This window comes from Cottoperca gobio, chromosome 4 (assembly GCF_900634415.1).
Source record: "Cottoperca gobio chromosome 4, fCotGob3.1, whole genome shotgun sequence".
In the NCBI taxonomy this organism is placed as follows: Eukaryota; Metazoa; Chordata; class Actinopteri; order Perciformes; family Bovichtidae; genus Cottoperca; species Cottoperca gobio.
In genome coordinates, this window is record NC_041358.1 from 9,875,499 (window position 1) to 9,895,371 (window position 19,873).

At 39.3% G+C, this 19,873-nt stretch overlaps 1 protein-coding gene across 2 annotated transcripts in view; it reads right to left on the reverse strand.

The window, feature by feature from the left end:
- Positions 1 to 10,479: 10,479 nt before the first annotated feature.
- The window catches only part of LOC115007619 (BMP/retinoic acid-inducible neural-specific protein 3-like), a 48,109-nt gene continuing 38,715 nt past the window's right edge, over positions 10,480 to 19,873 (reverse strand). For both annotated transcript variants that reach the window (XM_029430565.1, XM_029430563.1), the window contains exons 7-9: positions 18,295 to 18,517; positions 12,592 to 12,934; positions 10,480 to 11,808 (exon numbers count right to left, since the gene is read on the reverse strand). In XM_029430565.1, the coding sequence (XP_029286425.1) occupies positions 11,038 to 11,808; positions 12,592 to 12,934; positions 18,295 to 18,517 (1,337 nt within the window). In that variant the 3' untranslated portion in view covers positions 10,480 to 11,037. The remainder of the gene's footprint in view (positions 11,809 to 12,591; positions 12,935 to 18,294; positions 18,518 to 19,873) is intronic.

The window sequence follows — 19,873 nt, forward strand, 5'->3', positions numbered from 1 at the left end:
CATTGGAGTATAGCTTATTTCACTCACTCCCCTCCTGGTCAAACCAATCTGGGAGAGAAATTTGCACTGCTGCTATGTCTCATAAATGTCTCGGCAATGATTTATTTCCGCCAGACACCCATAACGTCACCGTTCTGTCAAATTCATTCACTCTGATCAAGGAGCAATTTCAGCAGATACACTAGAAGGGCTTTTTTGATTTAGTTTTTGACATTTTCGCCAATGTGTCTGACATGCAATATATGCAAATTGAACCTCTCTAATAAGCATCTTCTTTGGTTCAATTGGTTCAGACTTTTTTTCTCTCATCTGACAGTCTGCACGTCTAATTTTGGTCATGAAAATAGCCTTATTATTTTCTTGATAAGGCCATGCCTATTGAGATGTCACTATTCTGTTCTGGTGGCGCAATCACCCCATCCATTCAATTTGGATTCAAAATATCACTTGCACTTCTCAGGGAAGATTGTTACCTCTCCCCAGCATGTAGATGGATGCACAGATGCACGCATACACACACACACAATCGAGCACCTCATCATTGTCATTTCGAATAAGACTTGAATGATGGATGGTTTTGCGATGTATTCAAGGCCAAACAGGAACACTGAGTTCTCTCACCCAGCTCCTCCAATTTCTTGGTCTCTGCTCTGCCAGGAGGAGGAGCAAAAGTATGTGCTGTTGATATTTTCCCACTCTGAAGACAGAACAACGGGTGGTTTGAGTTAGGGGTTGGTGAAACTCACATTAGCTACCTGTGGAGGAACAGGATCAAAGACATAACCGAGACTTCTACCTCCGGGAGGTGCTGATTCCCCCTTGCACAGACTCTGCACTCCCTCTACGGGTGTGTTCTTCCCGAGAGGTTGAATGAACAGCACCAAAGCAGATCTGAGGAACTGTTACCGAGCAGCTGCACTGTGAAATTGATATTAATTGAAATTGATTATTCAATCTGGGACACATGGGTCATTAATTTCTAATCTCTTCCTTCAATCAATAATATATCCCTCTCTCTAAAGTGCCTTTTACAGCTTTTAACTCTTGTTTATGAATAAAAATGATTACAATGATAGCATTCCTTAATTAAAGCCGAGTCTTCCCTGCCTCATCATTATTTTACAGAATGTCATGCCTCTGCAAAAGTCATTAAGCTAATAGGAAAGAAAGATTAGGAGCAGGAGGGTAATCCTTATTTGAACTTACTCCTTTGCTTCCGAATGTTTGCACTTTGCGCACAAATTCAGCTTGATTCATATTGATGTCAGTGACAAATGTGGTGTCTAATCTACTCTATGAGTCTGTATTTTTCTCATAGCAGAAGTGGCTTGTTTTTATCAGTGCAGAGTAGGGAGAGGATGACACCGTCCATGAGATGATATATAGAAGGCTGTCATGTAATTTAACACACCCTTTGGCAGCAACATAGAGGTTTGGGCAGCAAGCTTCATCAGAATGACCTACAGACTCACCACAACACGGTTCACGTTAGCTCTGCTTTTAGTCTTTTTTGTTTTTAGAATTGATACAGATTTATTTCTTTGGACCGCCATGATCACACCGGATAGAGTTTCAGTTTGATATGATATGCACCGTGTACTAATCGTCATTGTAACTGTGTCCCAATTCCATAATGTATAAAACAATTAGGCAGTATGCCCATTATTGTACACTGTTTTTGCAAATAGTATACAATAAATCAGTGTACGTCACAATGTTGTCCTAACAGGAAATTATCCATCATGCACACCAATGGATGAAAATCAAACTGGGACTTTGGAGTGACACTTCTAATTAAACTTTGCAAAGAGAAAGCAAAATGTTTTTCTCAAGGCTCATTACTTTTTGTTATTCACGTTGTTGTTTTCCAAGATCTTTATTGAGCTGTCTCACCACAACTCGCAATTTGCCACAATTACTTTTCATTTTTATTTCTTATACCTACTTGTAACTCCTCCATGTCCTTTGTGCATTGTGTCTTGGGACAATAGTGTCCATCAACCGCACACTTAACAATCAAGCTGTCTGATTATTGACATCTTTGAGTGTAGCCTACTTAGTTATGTCTCTCTACCTTCTTAGAGTGTTGCATGGAATTGGACGACGTTTTATTCTTCATTAAATAGACCATTGTACCATTTTGTACAAATAGGAAAACATACAATGTGTGCAGAAATAGTAGAGAAGTCTGTTCAGGGACAAAGAAACCTTAACCTTAAACTAAATCATTTGACTCATGATTCATTTACTAGAGATTTTACCCTCCATACATTTGCTTAGTTGACATGGAGATAGCACATTTGTCGTCCACATGACCAGAGCATGGAATTTAGGTGACAGGATAACAGGTGGTGTCTGTCACATGATAATATTATGGGATTGCAGCTGAGATAACAGCTCCTCCATTTGATTTGTGGATTGCATCTGTCTAATGTTTTAGCATGAATGCTGACTTTGTTGTGATTTTTTTCAGGGTGAACACAATGTTAGAATTAATATGTAGCTTGTGTAGTCTGGGATTGGGACACCGCTCGTGAATAAATTTACAATAAAACCGCTAAACCTCGAAAAATGTCATACTCATTTGAATGCAGGCGACGTGTGATATCACTACCAGCCACTTGCAAACAAAAAAATGTACACAAGCTTCTTCAGGCAGAGTTTTTCGCCACAATGCAGCCTGATTGGGCGTTGATTATGTTTGTTGGTTCAACCTTGATTATCCCGATGTTTGGTACACATCTTCTCCCTCTGATTGCTGATGCATATCACCACAAGGTTGCGAGGAGCAGCATCGTGCGCACGTCAACAGTGACATTTCAAGTGCCACTGAGGCTCCTAATGATCATTTCCCAGCACTTCAGGCGGCTCGGGTTTTGATTTGGAGTGCGTGTGTCACTGAATGTGGAGCTTTTTTGAACAAACACACACACACACAAGTATTGCTTTTTTATGAACTTGCCTATTCTTGAATCATCATTCTGAAGGATGTTAAGACCTGTTTGTCTCTGAAGTGATTGGGTTAGCTCTCTTCTATCTTTTATTTACATACGAAGTATCTCTGCTCATTCGCAGCCATACACAGAAGATGTGCTGCATTTCAATGTGTAATATATGTTGTTTTATATTACGTGATTTGTAGCAATAATGGCATTGAAATAATTTCTCGCAAGAAAACAAAAAGCATCCTCAGATATGTGATGTTTGTGTCTTTGTGTAGGATGTGACTGTGTATGACTGAGGGGAATAATACAGTCAAATCAACATACATAGTGGATGATGTCATTACATGAAAATAAGATTTGTGATAATAGACCAGAGAAACTCGATACAATTATATATTCATCTTATTTGATCTTGTAATATGTTATTGATTTCCAGGCTTTTTCAATTAAACTCAAATGAGCAGCAGAGGAGCCGAGGGAGATATAAAAACTGATATCTTGAATCATAAAGATATGATGAATGTGTGTGTGGCATTAACCTTGATGAGTCATTAGCAAAATAGCATCTCCATATGAATCATATTACACATTCTTGATACTGTAGCTTTCAACATTTAAGATCTGAACATAGGAAGGCTTTGGAGCTAAGGTTTTTATTGCTCATATTTGTACAGAAACGAGATACTTTAAAGGTACCCTGTGGAGGTGTTCACTACTAATAGTGCTATGCAGTAATGTTTTTTATGAGTGGTTCCCCTGTTATGTTTATCTCAGACGTTATGCATGCATTTGGAGATGGATTTTTATTTTGGGTATAAGAGCAACAGAGATCAAGTCAAACCCAGAGGTGAGCACATGAAAGCATAACGCAACACCTATTTCCAATGTGGACATCATGGTTTAGATATTACATCGTTATACATACACTCATCAAATACATTACATTGGTAATACAACAATCTAATTATAATACATAATAACAACGATTGCAATGCTTGCATTAGAGTGGGGTCTATTTCCGGTTTTGACGGTCCGGTCCGAGCTTGAACCGGTTTGATTTAATGCAAATCGTCTGAACAGGCATTTGTTATTATGACACGTTTAAAAAGAAGCGTACATCAGCAACCTGAGCCGACGGCGTCACAGCGCTAACAACAGCGTCACGGCACTAAATCCAACTTGTATTGCATTTGTCATAAGCAAGATGAGGTGATGAACATAATGTTGTGTTTGTTTATAAACAGATTAAATGGAGCTCCGAGAGTCTGAGAGATCGTTCCCAACGTACTGCTGTGCCGAGGCGACCGGCAACATGATGGAGAATCAAATTTCAGTAGTGGTGGGAGTTGGGAAAATGCGCATGGTGCACAGTGTGTTTGTTTACAAGAAGGTTTGTGTGTTTTTTTGGGGTAAAATTACACCGGCCCAACCCTAGTTTCCATACAGGATGCACATGGATTAGAACATTTGGGTGATGTGATACACAGTCCACTATTCCATTGATGAACAGGTAACATAAAAAGAAATGTACTTCATATACAAGGTGTATGTTGGTTTTCCTACCTTCATTACCTTAATGAAATATTTCGTAATGACCGCATTTTAAATGACGGCCTTCGGACAGAATTAGCATTATAAAGTCTAATGATTGATGAGCATAAATATTTTATTCAAGCATGGCAGAACTCCATGGCCTCAGTTATCCAGAGCAATGGTGCTGATTTCACACCCCTCTCCTCTAACACACGGACAGACTCAGACATTGACTGTAAAATAGCGTATTTGTAAAAATGTGACACAAATCCAAATAATTCATAAATGACCTTGTCTAGCGACGGTGTCTCAGTCCTCTGATGAGTACATGTCACAGCAAAGGCTTGTCTAATAAGTGATGCATTGGAAAGCCTGGCCAGAGGATCCCTAAAGCAATTCTTTTGTAATTGATGTTGCAGCATAAAATGGCTCTCAGTGGGACGGGCTGATTAGGTTGTTTTTTGTTGCCGTCTAGCCGCTAGCCTCTCACAAACAGTCACTCACCAGGTGGAATGACACCACACAGTCACATCCAATTATCCCATTAAGCCCGACCGCATTCTTGTGTGTCTTGTCGTGTCTTTAATCTCATCTCTAAATGCGTGTTTGCGGACCAGAAGGGTCTGCTTATTAATATTAAAGTCTGATTATAGACTATCAATTGCATAGATGCACAGGGGTGATAACAAACACAGACAAGCTGCTTGAGTTTATTCAGAATTCATAGTATTGAATGCAATCTATAATTTATTGTTATGAAAATAACAAAACTCCTCCTTTATCTCTCCCTCTGCACCCCTTTTTTGTTTTTTTCTGTATTCACTGACATGTGGGAAGTCAATGCAAACGTAATGATGTTCCTCTTACGACGCGATCCAGCAGATTTCATCAAGTCTAATAAGATGGGTGCTGGGTTGATCCTCGAGCTATGCAATATTACACCTTATGATAAAGCCGGTACAGTATCAGACACCATGAATACAGCATTGTGTTATATTGCCATGCAGCTTCCCAGCGGTACTAAACCCAGTTATCCGTGCATGCCGCGCTGTATGTAGCATATGCTGTAGTAATCTGAGATTAATGATAATGCTCTAAAATGAGCACTCGATGTGCTTTGGATGACTTGTGAGCAGCATTTTAATTCAAGCATGGTACGATTGTGTTTCGTTGTGCTGTCTTACCGGTGTATATTATGGTGTTGTGTGTGATGCTTGAAAAATGTTTCCATAATGAAAGTAGAAGCGGTGTCCAAAGCAGTCTCTCATCCTCCACGCTGTTGATTTGAACCGTGCTATTTCCTCCACTCTGTGGGATTTGACTTACAAGGACACAATATTCTGGAAACACATCTTCTGTTTACTTTACGAGAGATTGGTTGATTTTTAATAATAGTCCAAAAAAAGGTTTTGCAAGCTTGAAATGCTGCTTACTTGTCAAGGCATCAGATATACAACACATACACTTATATAATGACCATTTTGAAGAAGCCAATTTCCATAATGATTACTTTTGCTTACTTGGTTTTTAATAAGCGGCCTTGTGAATAGGCATAATTAAGTTATATCCCCCTTCTGTATGGACTATGTTTGAATAAGCAGTCATATTGGAACAAAAGAATCCTCGTTAAAATGTATTATGATGTGCAACTTTTGTAACACAGAAGTACACTTTGTTAACGTATCTATCCATCTATCTTGATAGTTCAATGAGCATGCTTTTTGTTTTGTTTCTCTGTGTAATTAATAATTAATACTGAAAATCATAGTAAGCAATTAAACTTAAGTTCACCCCAACCAACAAAAACTTTTCTTTCAAACCGTCTCTCTCTCTTATTCTCTGCACATCCATAGTCGATGCAGCCTCTTTCCTAATGAATGGCATTCATCTGGCACCCTGAATAATGTCATTTTACAATGCATCATAGCGGCTAATAAACTCAGGATTGATTTGTGCTTATACAAAAACACATCAGGCGGAAACCATCACATCAGTAATAATTGATGCTGATCTGGTCGTGGGGACGGAGCAGCCAAATGCCAAGAGAATCTTATTTTTTTTATCATCGGAGGCTCCTCGGTGGTGCAATCGATCTCAGTGCAGCAGAGCCTTTTGTTCTCTGGAGTAATAAAGCAGCGTATTGATTTATTGGCAGGCGACAGTTACCTTTTGCCTCCTCCTCCTGTTCTCTGATTTGTTCCACTGTTGGGTCCCCGGGGAGGAAAAGTTTTGTCTGTATGGAAGCTGTACACTTTTCTACAGTACAATGCACCTCCATACTGACAATGACATTCAAGCTCGCCGCAGAAATACCATATAGATCTTGACAGGTAGATTTTTTTATTGACTGCGTGTTAGTCAGGTCTGGGGTAACATATACAAATATGTTTGTTGCTTTTCTGACTCAAATCACAAAACAGGCCTAGTTATAATATCCACTCAGGGAATAATGATCTCCTCGATTTGTCAGAACAAGTGTGAGCATCTGTAATTGAGCAGGAATTTATGCAGGAAACAAGTGACACATGTAAGAGCTGCCTAACTCAGCTAGATATCAGTTGCAAAAATAAGACAGAATGCTTCAGCCCAAATCTTTTTTCTTCTCTTCTTTTCTTTTAGTCGGTTGTATGAAATGTTCTACATCATTCTCCAAAGTAACTTGCCTGGCCTGTCAGGTTTCTACTATTGAATGAAAAAAAAGTTGAATTAAGATGTCCAAGGTCATCATTAGTATAAATATTAGGCTGTTTAAAAAAATAAAAATCAATTAAGGCTCACTCAAAGCAGAATGTAAAACCAAAGTAGCAGAAATTACAAATCGAGAATTTAATCAAACAGGTTGAATCGGATGGGCTTTTCTTGCCTCTGATACCTTTGATTGACGGACTACAAAAGATCAGAGCTTCTCTTATCAAAGCTCGCCTCTTGACACATACTCATAATGTCATAAGGAAGTCTCCATTGAGACACTGTTAGAAAAATACTTTTTTCTATTTAAAAGCTCACGGTAATGCATTAATGAGGTCTACTGGATTTTTAGTCTCGTAATTCTTACAATAAATTAAATCCTAAATCCTAAAAATCCTAATTATGGGTATGTTACCTTGAGATCTTTTTATTTTGCAAGAGAAGGAACACATACTGTAGGCAGGGCAGATTAATTTTTTAGCCCTCCATTTCCTCTTTTCTATGAAAAACACCATCCATATTCCTAATTACTTACACTTTGCATATGTCTAAACACTTCTTTGGTGAAGATGAGTAAAATATTTTAGTATTTTTCTCTTGCAGGGAAGGAAAAGCAAGGCAAATGTATTTGTATAACAAATTATGTATCCAAAGGAAACTAAAAATGGAAAAGTTGAAATTAAGTTACCACAGACTCACAAACCCGATTGCTCATTCTTTCTGACCTGCTCTTTTCATTATTTGGTGAAGCACTCATTTCCACCACGAATTTGACACGGCTGTATCCAGGAAAAGACATGCTTACATTTGCTGATAATTATTGCCCTTATACAACTCATCAAACTGTACTCATCCATGTACAGCCTTCGTCCAACGTAGCTTTTGACATGAGTTGGAGTTGATGGGAGGAACAGACGGATTGAGGTAATGACCTTAACAGGTGCTTGACTTCCTTTCGGTCTGCAGTGACGCCAGAGGTGGCATCTTTTACCCAACATTAATAATGAAGACGTAATCTTTGACCGACTGTGTAGAGGCACAACAGCCTTTGATCAGTGACTGAACCAAAAATCTATGTGTGTGTATCTCTTTAACAAGTCCCATGCCCACGCCCACGCACACGCACACACACACACACACACACACACACACACACACACACACACACACGCCTAATGGTTTTCGCCCGCTGGCGCCCGCCTTACTCAATCCCAACTCTGCTAGCAAAGCAAACAAATAAACTACTTACAAATGCATATGAAGTAGTAACAGTGCATTCATGTTGTCCAGGCAGAGAGGAAGAGGGAAAAGGGAAGAGAAAGCATTTGTGTGTCAGCGAATTAGTCTACACTTTCCCAGAGCTATATTTCGTTCACGATAATATACTGTATGTAATCACACAAGGCCATTTTAGATAGAAGAAATACATTTGGCAATGATAAAGTAGCAATGCTGTCGGAATTTAAAAGCAGTGTATATGGTTTGGCGAGGGTATATTGTGAGTTCTGCAATAGGCTGGTTTTATTGGCCGTTGGACTGATTTTAAGCTAGTTTGGTTGACATTCTGGCATTGAGCTAACTAGTTAGCTTGCTAGTTTTGCTAACAGTGGTGACCTTTGAAACACATCCATCTTTGTATTTCACAGCTACCTGGCTGTAGTGCACCCAGTGCAGTGTGGTGTCTCACCATTATACATTATACCGCAATTATTTTAGAATTTTACAAGAGTAGCTGATGACATGTTTTTGCACTAGGGACATTTGAAGCTAAAGATGATGTCAAACTGTCTATATAGGCTACTGTCACCTCAGCCATTGGTTATTCCTAACATATCGATGCATGGCCACTACAGTGTGGTAAAGCTATGGTTTACGCAAAAGCAAAGATTGATGCGGCGAATAAACTGGTATTCTGGTAGTATAGTGACCTATAGTCAGTGTCATTTTGAGGTAAGGCAACTAAAACAATTGCCTAAGGGTGTTGGAGTGTTTGTGCTTAAATAGAAGAAAGGAAAAACACACCATTGGTACAAAATAGCCTCTGGTGGTAAAATAAGTAAAGTTCTTGTCTTCTTCAAAGAGTGCCTCTACATACTGATACAAGCATTCACAAACTGTCTTGCATGCACAGTTTAACAATAGTTTGTTGAGCTGCTATGCACTTGGGTTTGACAGAAAGTGCTGTGTGCTGCCTGAGCTTAATTGGTATTTGGTCCCATCACCTTGTCGAAACTGGCCATGCAATAGAAGCAGCTCATCAGCAGCACAATAGAAGCAGCTGCTGTCCTCTGTCAGTGTCTACACTGGATCTGTTCAACCCCAGTACTGCTGTGCACTCAAGACATGCTTGATAGAACTCACGTCCCAATACACCAGCATATCTGTTTTTATAAGTGATAAAAAAAAGAAAGTTGAAAGTGTTGAAAAAGGCTTCAGGTCGCAGGTGCGTAGTGTTAGGGAAGAGTCACAACACAGCTGGTGTAGTCAGCTGCAGTGGCTTAAAACCTTTCTGTGTTGATATGTTGATATGTTACTTGCAAAATACATTGAAGAGATGGAGAGAGATAAATATTCGCATGAAAGCACTATTTGTTACAAACTAAATACTTTTAAATACTAACATCCTGAAACTTACCGCAGGTCCTGTAAGTTCAAAAATGACCTCAACAAACTCAAGTCACGCACTGCAGCTGACCTCGGCCTTTTACTAGATGCATTTTGTGTTGTACACAACTGCATTAGATTTGGCATGGAATGAACTTGATGGCTTTACAGCATTAGTGAATACAACTGCAAATAAGTAATACTGTACACAAGTTCCTTTTACTGTTCAAACTGCATAGTTTCAATTTTACACTAGTTTGCCTCATTGGATTACCGTTTTTAACTTGTTTTTAACTGGCTGCTTGTTCAAGATAGAATAGATTCCCTTGTAATGGAGCTAAATAGGGTCCACAGAAAATATATTCTTACATTTTAGTAGATTAAACAATACCAATAGAGTCAAATGCAGGCTATGCATTGTATACTTCATGGTCTTATTTTTACTCATTCCAGATGAATGAGTTTATGGCTTTATGTTTGAAAAAACTACGCGTAATACCTTTTACCGTTTGTTTGACCTGCTCATGTGAATGGTGTAATCCGACATGCTTTGCATTTTGGAATGTTTGTGCTTGGAACAGACTGTGTGGATGTTACAATCACATTATTATCAAATTAATTCACCCCGACTCTAATTTGTAAAAATGATATTTTAGAATAAGAAGAAAGTTAGTTAAATGTTTCATGAAAAATATTCCAACAGCTGGAATCTGTTATAACATGATGTTTTAATATCAATTTATCTACAAAATCTTGACTGACACCACTGTATTTTCATCTTTATGGAAAGTGCACGGTCACTGAAGCAAAGAAACATATAAAAGTTACAAACAAACAGACTGTACCATTTTCACCATAAAATGTCCATTCATTTGGCATTGGTACGTACAGTATAAATGAGCAGAGTCATATTGAAACAGGATAGTTCAACTTTTATGTAGCGATATTTGAATCTGTACTGTAGAATTATTTTGTGTGAAAGTATTATTTTTTGAAAGAGTTTGTTCTTTTAAAACAGATGTGCGTTTGCTCGGTGATCCACCTCAGACTCAATGATAGCACTGAAGGTAGTAGCCACAAAACAGAAACCAAAACAACCAGATGAGTACAATCATCAGCTTTCCACAGCTGGTTCTGTCCCGGTTTACCATACAGTGTGGTAATCCATAGAGACACAACTGTAAGCATCTGCACCACAATGGGCACCATTCTTATGTCCAGGAGTTTTCCTTGAGGCCGTGTACAGTCCAGATATCCCTAGCATCTGTTAACTGCACAACTTGGTGGTCTCGTAATCCATCGAATTGGGCAGCCGTGAGCTGAAGGCCTGTAAGGAGGCATGAATACGAACCACCTCGCTGGGAGTCAGTTTGAGTCGGTGCCGCAGAAGACACGCAAACAGGTCCAACCTCTGTTGACCAGGAGGGGACAGACGGTTCACCCGGTCCCGTATTTCCAAGAGCTGAAGCATGGCAGTGTCCTGGGACCCTTGGGTGTATGGGTAGTCTAGCTGCAGAATCAAGTCACGGATCGCCTCAGGGTCAAAGTGCATGCTGTAGCCAAAGACCTGGATGCTGTTGATCTTCATATAGCCCAGGTTCCGAGCAGGATCAGTCACTTCTAAAGGTTCGTAATATATGCTGTCATTCACTCCATATTGACTCTTTATCCTGCTCCGAAGGTAGATATGAATGGTTTCAAAGAATGTCTTCCACTTGTTGCCCAGCGTCAGAGTCCAGTTATAGCACTCAAAAGGCAGGTCCAGCTTGGTAGCCTGCCATTCTGGAAAATTGTTCTCATTGACAGGGATGTACCAGCTCTCTGAGTGGCTCCCTCCAAAGGGGTTGATGTAGAGTGTAAGGACAGGCTCCAGGGTGCTGTTCTTTGTAAGGCAGATCTGGAGGGATACTCCCAGTAGCATGTGGACCATGTTGGACTTGTACTTGTTGCTTTTCAGCGTCAGCAGCATTCTCTTTCTCCACGATGGGTCAAACCAGCTGTTAAGTCGCATGTCATTGCTGATGAAGATTGCATGGACCTATCAGACACACAGACAAGAAAACAGTATAGATGTACGGCACTCATAAACACAGTGAGTACATACATGCAGTGACATGTTTTAATTGTATCAACATAAAAGCATGATTGCAACTGACTGACTGACTTCTTGAGGACAAGAACATTTTATTGACAAGACTTGGGTACTATCTCGGAACATGCTTTCCTTTTTTCTTTTATTAATTAATTGAAGAAGGGGTTGCTCCAATTGATCTATTTTATGTAGAAATCTCAACACATGGTCTAACTTTCTTGTTGTTACTAACACCAAGGAAGTTTTCAGCGCAGTTTGTTTGTCTGTTTGTTTGTTGGTCTGTTTGTCTCTCAGCAGTAATAAAATACAACATATCTTCTTTATAGCGAACACATTAAAGTTGAAAGAAGGATTTTCCAACTTGGGATATGGGACTCTAAATGCCATACTCCAACCATATGGCCTTCTAGATGGAGTTGTTTTGACCAACATGATCCATTAAGAAAGGCAACAAAAAGTATAAAGCTGCATATTCCAAGGTTGAGAATGACCCTTCAAGCTCACCTATTTGTAATCAATAAACCATAAGATGTCTAAGATGCACAGCATATCTAAAAGAAAATAAAAAAAATACAAGGAAAAACATGGGAAAACTTCTTCTAGAGCAAGACTTTGTAATGCTCAGTGGGTCCCCTAAGTGAGTATGTCCTCCCCAAGATACTGCTGTGAAAGACAGCTCAGCTCTCGGTCAGGCTGACATGATTAAACAAAAGGCTAAAGGATAAATACCTCAAGCCTGCGGTCAGCTCTCTGCAGTAAGTAGCCCAGCTCCAAATCCTGGAGGTCCGTCTCGAATCCCAAGTAGTTCTCTGTGGAGTCAGCCACCATGGACCTGCAGGCCCCCTGTGTCAGGGCGTAGCCGGGGTTGCAGCTCCCACAGCGGGTGTGGTTTTCTGGTGCACATGCTGCGCAGGCCGAGCCCTCTCCAACAGAGCAGGGAGGTGGCAGCTGACAGGGACTGTGTTCGTATAGGCAGCTGCAGCTGTGGAGCTCCTCAGAGAATGCACCAAGCTGGTTGTTCTCTGAGCAATACAGGAGAGACTGCAAATGACTCAGCCAGTAGGACTGAGACCTGCAGCAGAGAAGGCAGACACACAGAAGAAGGAGGAGAGAGAGAGGCAGAGAGAGAGTGGTTAATAAACAGGGCTTATAGGCTGAGCTGGTTTATTAGGTCTGGGACACCCTTCTGGGTGTTCAGACAGCCTGCTAAATAAAAAATAGAAAGCATCATCAGCATGATGTAAGGCATGTACGCAGGCCCGAGAGGATTCAGGTAAACATGATTTAGGCGAGGTCAAGAGGTGTTTTACATAAAAAAAAATCAACAGATTTTGAATTATTATGTTTAAATACACACTTTGCATTACACAATACAACACTGCTTATAACAGATGTCCAAAACTTGTTTCTAACAAACTATTTAGGACATCCTATCCTTCTAGGATTTATCAGCATTAAAAGGTTTGGAGATTTATTTTAATGTCACAGCTACAAACTCTTGCTTACCAAGTGAATCCACAGTCTACAATGTTTCTATTTATTATTTACAGCAGAATAATGTGTTTTCAAAAATAACTTCATGTTATTGAGACAGGTTGCCTGACATTCCTGTGGCGTACCAGTTTTTTGTTGTCATAAAGTGCCCGATGAGTGAAGGTTACACATGCAAAGAATATGAGCACAAACAGTGCGCAAATCGGGGTTTGAAAAGGAAGAGAAAGCAGGTTAGGAAAGACAGAGAAAGTTGTCTTTGATCAGTTTGTGACATAGATATTAGAAGTGCACTCCAGCCGTAGGGTATCTGACTCTCAGACATACAAATAATTCCCCCATGAGGGCCGGAGTTTGATTCTCGTCTGTAGATCTTTCTTGACTATGATCCCTTTATGCCTCTTATCCTCTTTGCTCGCTGAAGAGAAGGAATGCACATTACATACCGCCGGCTTTCCTTTCAGAAAAAAATAACCCTTTTTTCTTTGATGAGGGTGTATTGTGGTAAACTTTATGCTAATCTGAAAATGTTTGCTGGATTACATTTGGGGCATCCTTCCTCTGTATCCCAATCCTATTGTGTGCTTGGCAGTTGGAAGCAAGTCTGAGTTCAGAAAATCACTGATTTAAATATCAAAACCCCCTAATGTAAAAAGCAGTCATGGGAAATGATCCGAAAGGGCTCTTGCTTTCCATCACACGCTACCTGTGGACAAGGCGTTTCACCTCTGACAGATTCAGCAGAGCAAAGCTGTCACTAAGACAGAACTGCAGCAGTACTGTTAGCTCCCTAGTGTAATTATGTACAGCCTTGCCTTCTCTCTGCAACTATTCCTCCAAACCACTGCTGTAAATCAGAGTGTCTTCAAACTTCTTTGCCGCTTTTAAAATAGCAATCAACACTGAAAATTAAATGAGCCATAGAAACAGTTGAAAACACTCTAAAAACAACTCTCAGCCAGTGATTCTAAGGAAACTCAAGCTCTATTTCTACCGATAACATTGTTTTAATAAAAATGAAAACTCAGGGACTTTTAAAAAAAATAAAGGGACTTCCTGGAGATTTATGGACTTTTAAACTGAAAATATTTAGATTTCCTGACACAATGGAAGGTGTGCTTGAAGTAATCTACAATACTTTGCAAGAAGTATGTGGACACCCACACATTACACCCAAATGTGATAATTAAACATGTCATTCTCAATCCATTGGCATTAAGCAGCTGCTATAAACAGCCTGCACTCTTCTCTTCTGGTTGTAGGCTTTCTCCAAGATTTTGGAACCTGGATGCAGAAATTTGCTCCCATTATGTTCAAAAGTCATTAGTGAGGTCCAATTCTGATGTTGGGTAATAAGGCCTGGCTCACAGTTGGTGTTCCAGTTCATCCCAAAGGTGTTGGATGAGGTTGAAGTCACAGTTCTTTGTACATCAGTCAAGTTATTCAACTCCAAACTGGGACAACCATTCTTTATGGACCTGCCTTTTTGCATCGTCATGTTTAAGTAGGAAACCGTTTCCACTAAGTTGGACACACAATGTTGTCTAAAATAATAGCACAACCAGCCACAAACCAAAAGTACACATACAGTATGTATTCGCACAGGGGTCTCGATATAGTTTTGGTCATATAGGGTATGAACAAGCTGTGATACACCTTATCGTGCTTATTATAATTATAATAATAATATAATTTTTATATTGTCTTTTTTCATGATTGTTTTCATTTCCAGAATATTTCCTATTAATTTATATTAATCCTCTGTCACAGGCAAACCAGTCAATTAGTCAATCAAAACTAAAGCAAGCAAGCAAAAGCAATCAATATGAAGAACATAAAGAAAGAAGAGACCAGTGCCTTGACATGCAATAATCAAGCCTTCTGGCCATCTCTCCTCTGTACAAATTCATGTAATTGAAACAGTGTGAGGCTGGAAAGATGAAATTGGTCTGATCTACTGAATCTCTTGACAAGTTAATTAAAAAACTATTCAATATTTTTAGAATCAAATCCTAATTGCACCCTCTTATTAGTCAAACAAAGATGAGAGGACTCCTCCCGTGACGCATTCAAGAACTTGACATACATGAAAGAAAACGACACCTTTTCTGGCAGCCAACACAAAAGAAAGGCATTTTCTAAGCTGATTAAAGCAAAAGTACTGAAAACATTACTTGAATAGCAATGTGCATCGTTATGCCTAATGGCGAAAGTTAAAGCACAAAGTGTGCTGTGCAGTCTTATCATTACCCGCCTAATAAAAGCCAAGCCGACTGCTGCTTCGACTGGCTTATTCGCTCATAATTGTCAGCACAGAGCAAAAGTAGCCCCCAGGAAGCAAAATCAATCACATATCTCTCTTCTATCTCAAGTGCCTCAAACAGGATGTTAAAGGAAGAGGGAGGCCTTTTTCGAGAGCTTCCGTTTCTCTCCCAGGCAAAACTGACAAACATCTCATTCTCAATCTCTTTCTTCTGAGTATGAATATTTCTGTGAAGAAAGAAAAGAAAGGGAAAGCTTCAGAGTTGACGTTGCGGTAATAACATAGATAAACACTGCCTGGCAAGTGTTTTCCTGGCAAGTGTTTGTGAATATCAGCTGCAGAGATCAGTGATTACGGTAATCTGTGTTTTGGCAAGACGGAGGCAGCAAAAATGACACAGATTAGGACTGAGGCAGAGAAAAGAAAGAAGAGGCAAAGAAACCAGGTGAGAGACTGGACACTGGACTCTATCCATGGACACTGGACTCTATCCATGCACCATAAAGATTAATCTGCCGGTTGATTTATGTGTTGTGCTCTCTAGTATTGCCGCCATTACTGTAGAAGCTCAGTCGATCCTAGCACTGCGACTGACAATAACGGTTGGATTCCCTTCAGCAATCAGGCCCTCTGACATAGAAAGGTAGACTGAGCGAATGTGAATTGTATTCCGTCTTAAACACTGCTCTGAAATTCGGAAACTGTCCTCACCAGCATTGGTCAAACATTAAAAATGACCTATTTGTATTTATTTTACTGACAAGTGACCTCTTGCTGGCATGTAACAAAATGACTGTCCTCTGTCAGCAACTAAGGCTGAAGGTGGGTGATGTTATAGCTTCACAAAAAGTCACAGAGGTCAAAGTGGAGGGTAGGTTGTATAAAATGTCCATACTGTTAAGTGTTTCCTAACAACACTCAACATTGGTTTCACTTAACCTTGAGAGCAAACTAAACTAAAACCTAAAACCCTAAACTAAACTAAAGCTGAGAAAGATATAAAATTGTAAAAGTGCAATTTTCTTATTTGTAGATTATTAAGAATATTTTTTGTATTAAGAATTTGTATAATTATTATCATTATTATTATTATTATTATTATTATTATTATTATTATTATTATTATTATTATTATTATTATTATTATCCTATTATTCAAGATTTCATGATTTTAATGAATGTCATCAAGCCCTAAAAAGATTTAATGGAGTGGAGACTGATATATATATATATGGTGTATACAAGATATCGGCAACACGCTGGTTTACATAGATATAAGGTAAGGTACAAGTAGTATTCGTTAAGAGCTTGCTGTGTTACACTGGGGTGCGTTGTTGAACGCTGATGTTTTGAGCAAAATTACCGGACGTACCGGACGTACCCGACGTGTGCTTCATAAGATATGCAGACGTTACGTGACGTTAGACATACGTGAATACGGAATACGTACGTGAATACTTACCTACGTAAATATAGTACATACATACCTACGTGAATACCTACATGACTACGTTAGAGGTACGTTAGATATAGGCTACGTCGGCTGACGGTGAATCCTACAGCCAATGTATTCATAACGAGTGGATACCCTATTCCTACCCTATGTTAAGATTATGCCTGCCGACGTGAACCAGATGGCACTTTTCCAGCTCCGTTGGCCAGAGGTTCTGATACGTTTAAATAAGTAAGTGATAAGCTATCAATGTTTGACATACGTATAATAATTTGTTATTTATTCGTTATGTATGCGTCAGCTACAACACCGCTGTGGAAAAGTTGGACTCTGACACATTTTGAGCTAATTTTCATATCCGGCGGCATATGTTTCTGCCATATGGAACTGTGTATGTACGGCGTGTTCGGCGTAACGTCTGCGTCCTTCAAACGTTCACAGCATACCCTTAATTTATATCAACCTATTGCCGATATTTTGTATGCACCGGCATACGTCTCTGTCATACGGATATGTGTGACAGGGCCTTAAGCAAGGTAAGCTCAATTATGGTGATCTGCAGGATGGAAAGACGTGCGTCTATAAAAAGTCCGCTAAATTTGCTTTGAAAAGGTAAAACTATTTCACAGTCAATTTCTGGCTTGTTTTAATTGAATTTTACTGCATTTTAACGTGGAACAGGATGTATATATTTCTTGCCGAAAGCTGTACAAAAGAGATACAAATTAAATCCTTTGGGCGTCCCGGTAGCTCACCCGGTAGCACAGCCAACCCATATATAAAGGCTGAGTCCTTGCCACAGCGACCCGTGGTTCGAGTCCAACCCATGGTCATTTGCTGTATGTCTCTTCTCCTTTCACGATCTCCACCTCTCTCTATCATAAAGCCCAAAAATATAACTTAAAAAAAACACCAAATGAAATCCTTTGCATACATTACATGCAAGGGTATACAAGTGCAATGGCAGCTTTTGTACTTCCACCTACATCCCTGGATTAGTCTAAAAAGAGAAATACAGGCTGACTTGATGTATAGTAGCTGGAGATCAAACAGAAAGTAAAGGGTGTTCAAACATACTACATACAAAAATAAACTGATCATGAGTTAGCCTACTACTGCCATTAAAGCAAAGTTACCCTTGACTAAAACATATTAAAACATTGTCAAATTGTGTAAAAAGTATCATGCATACATAGTTAAAATAGTTTTCAGTTCTTGTGCTCACCGTTCTCTTGGTAGGCGGACTTGGGGCTGTCGGTGACATCTTTTACTCAGACTGAAGAGCTTGAAGATGACTCTCTGGGCTCTACCGGAGAGGAGCCGCATGCTGTTCTCCAGCTGCTCATATCGCCACTGGAACAGGTTGTCCATCGACCACAAGTGTTGGATGCCTGACACGTTCAGGAAATAGTTCTGGGGAAGCCTTGCATAGAACGCCTTGAATTCATCTGTAACAACAGAAAAGACACATTCAAGGGGATCTCTTATCATTTTATCGCCAATACAGCATTGCCATGTTTATTTCCAAGAGGATTGTTGGCTTCCACTAACCTCTCATGCAATTACCATGACAAATGTTGGTCCATTGATAGCAGATTATACAGTATGAGTTGTGTCATTTTACTTCAACATATAACGGACAACTGGCAAATAGTGTTCCGTGTTAAATATATCTATACGGCCTGGCTTTGATTTTTCTGTGCTGTGTTCAGAACATGTCTTTCTTTCATATGATATATTTACCAGTCAATAAAGACCAGCATAAATACAATGTGGTCATGTGATATTTCCTAACTTTACGACTTGACAAAGGATCACCTCAACGCTCCATTAAACAATTGATCAGTGCACATTGGATTATGTGATGCTATAAAATGTGAGGATGCGCCAGTTTTGTCATCCAGTTTAAAGACACAACAAGGCTGTATTTCTTAGTTGCATTTGAAGCAGCCTTTAAAATTGGCCAGACCTTGGCAGCCTGTTCTATTTGAGCTAGAAATGTGGACATTGGAGTGCTTTGAATTAGGATGCAGCATCTAGCTGGTGGTGCTTTGAAAAGTTAACTCAAACATTTTGATCATGTTCAGTAAAGCAAAAATAAACCAAAAGCATCTGGAATGACACTAAAGACGATAAAAGACATGAGAGGGTCCACTTTGAAGCAGAAAGCAACACTTTTAATGGTTTTAACTTTGGTGTTATGATACAGAGTAAGCTTCACTTAAGTGTCATCATTTTGAAGACCATAATACATTATTATTTAAAAATGTCAAATATAGTCTCTGATACAGTATTAATACTGCTAGTATCACTATGATGACCATTGTCATATTTATCTGTTAAAGGTGAACCGCCTTTATGCATTTTTTTCCTTCTACATTGTACCATTGTGTAAAATGTGTAAAATAATTCAATTTAATTTGAAAAATATGATGACTTTTGTCACATTCATCATCTTCACTTCAGCATCGCCCTAGATTGCACATAACATATGTGAATTCTATTTAGTATGAATGTAACATCCACATATTGTAACAATGAGCTACAGAAAGTCTTGATAAAAACTGTTTGGATTTCTGATTCTGTTAGGTCCTTTTTTGTCACCATTTGGTGCAAGGTTACCAATAGTATTGGTACTAGGGAGGAGCTGCTATTTAAACTCCAACTTTTCCAATGGTTAGATCACTTCCTGGTGTCTTCCTCTGCTTATAAAACAGCGAGCTAAAAATCTGTAATATCCCTCGCTGAAGGACACGTCTATAACACTTGCGGGCGTCTGCATTCTGGGCACGCTCCTGCCATCA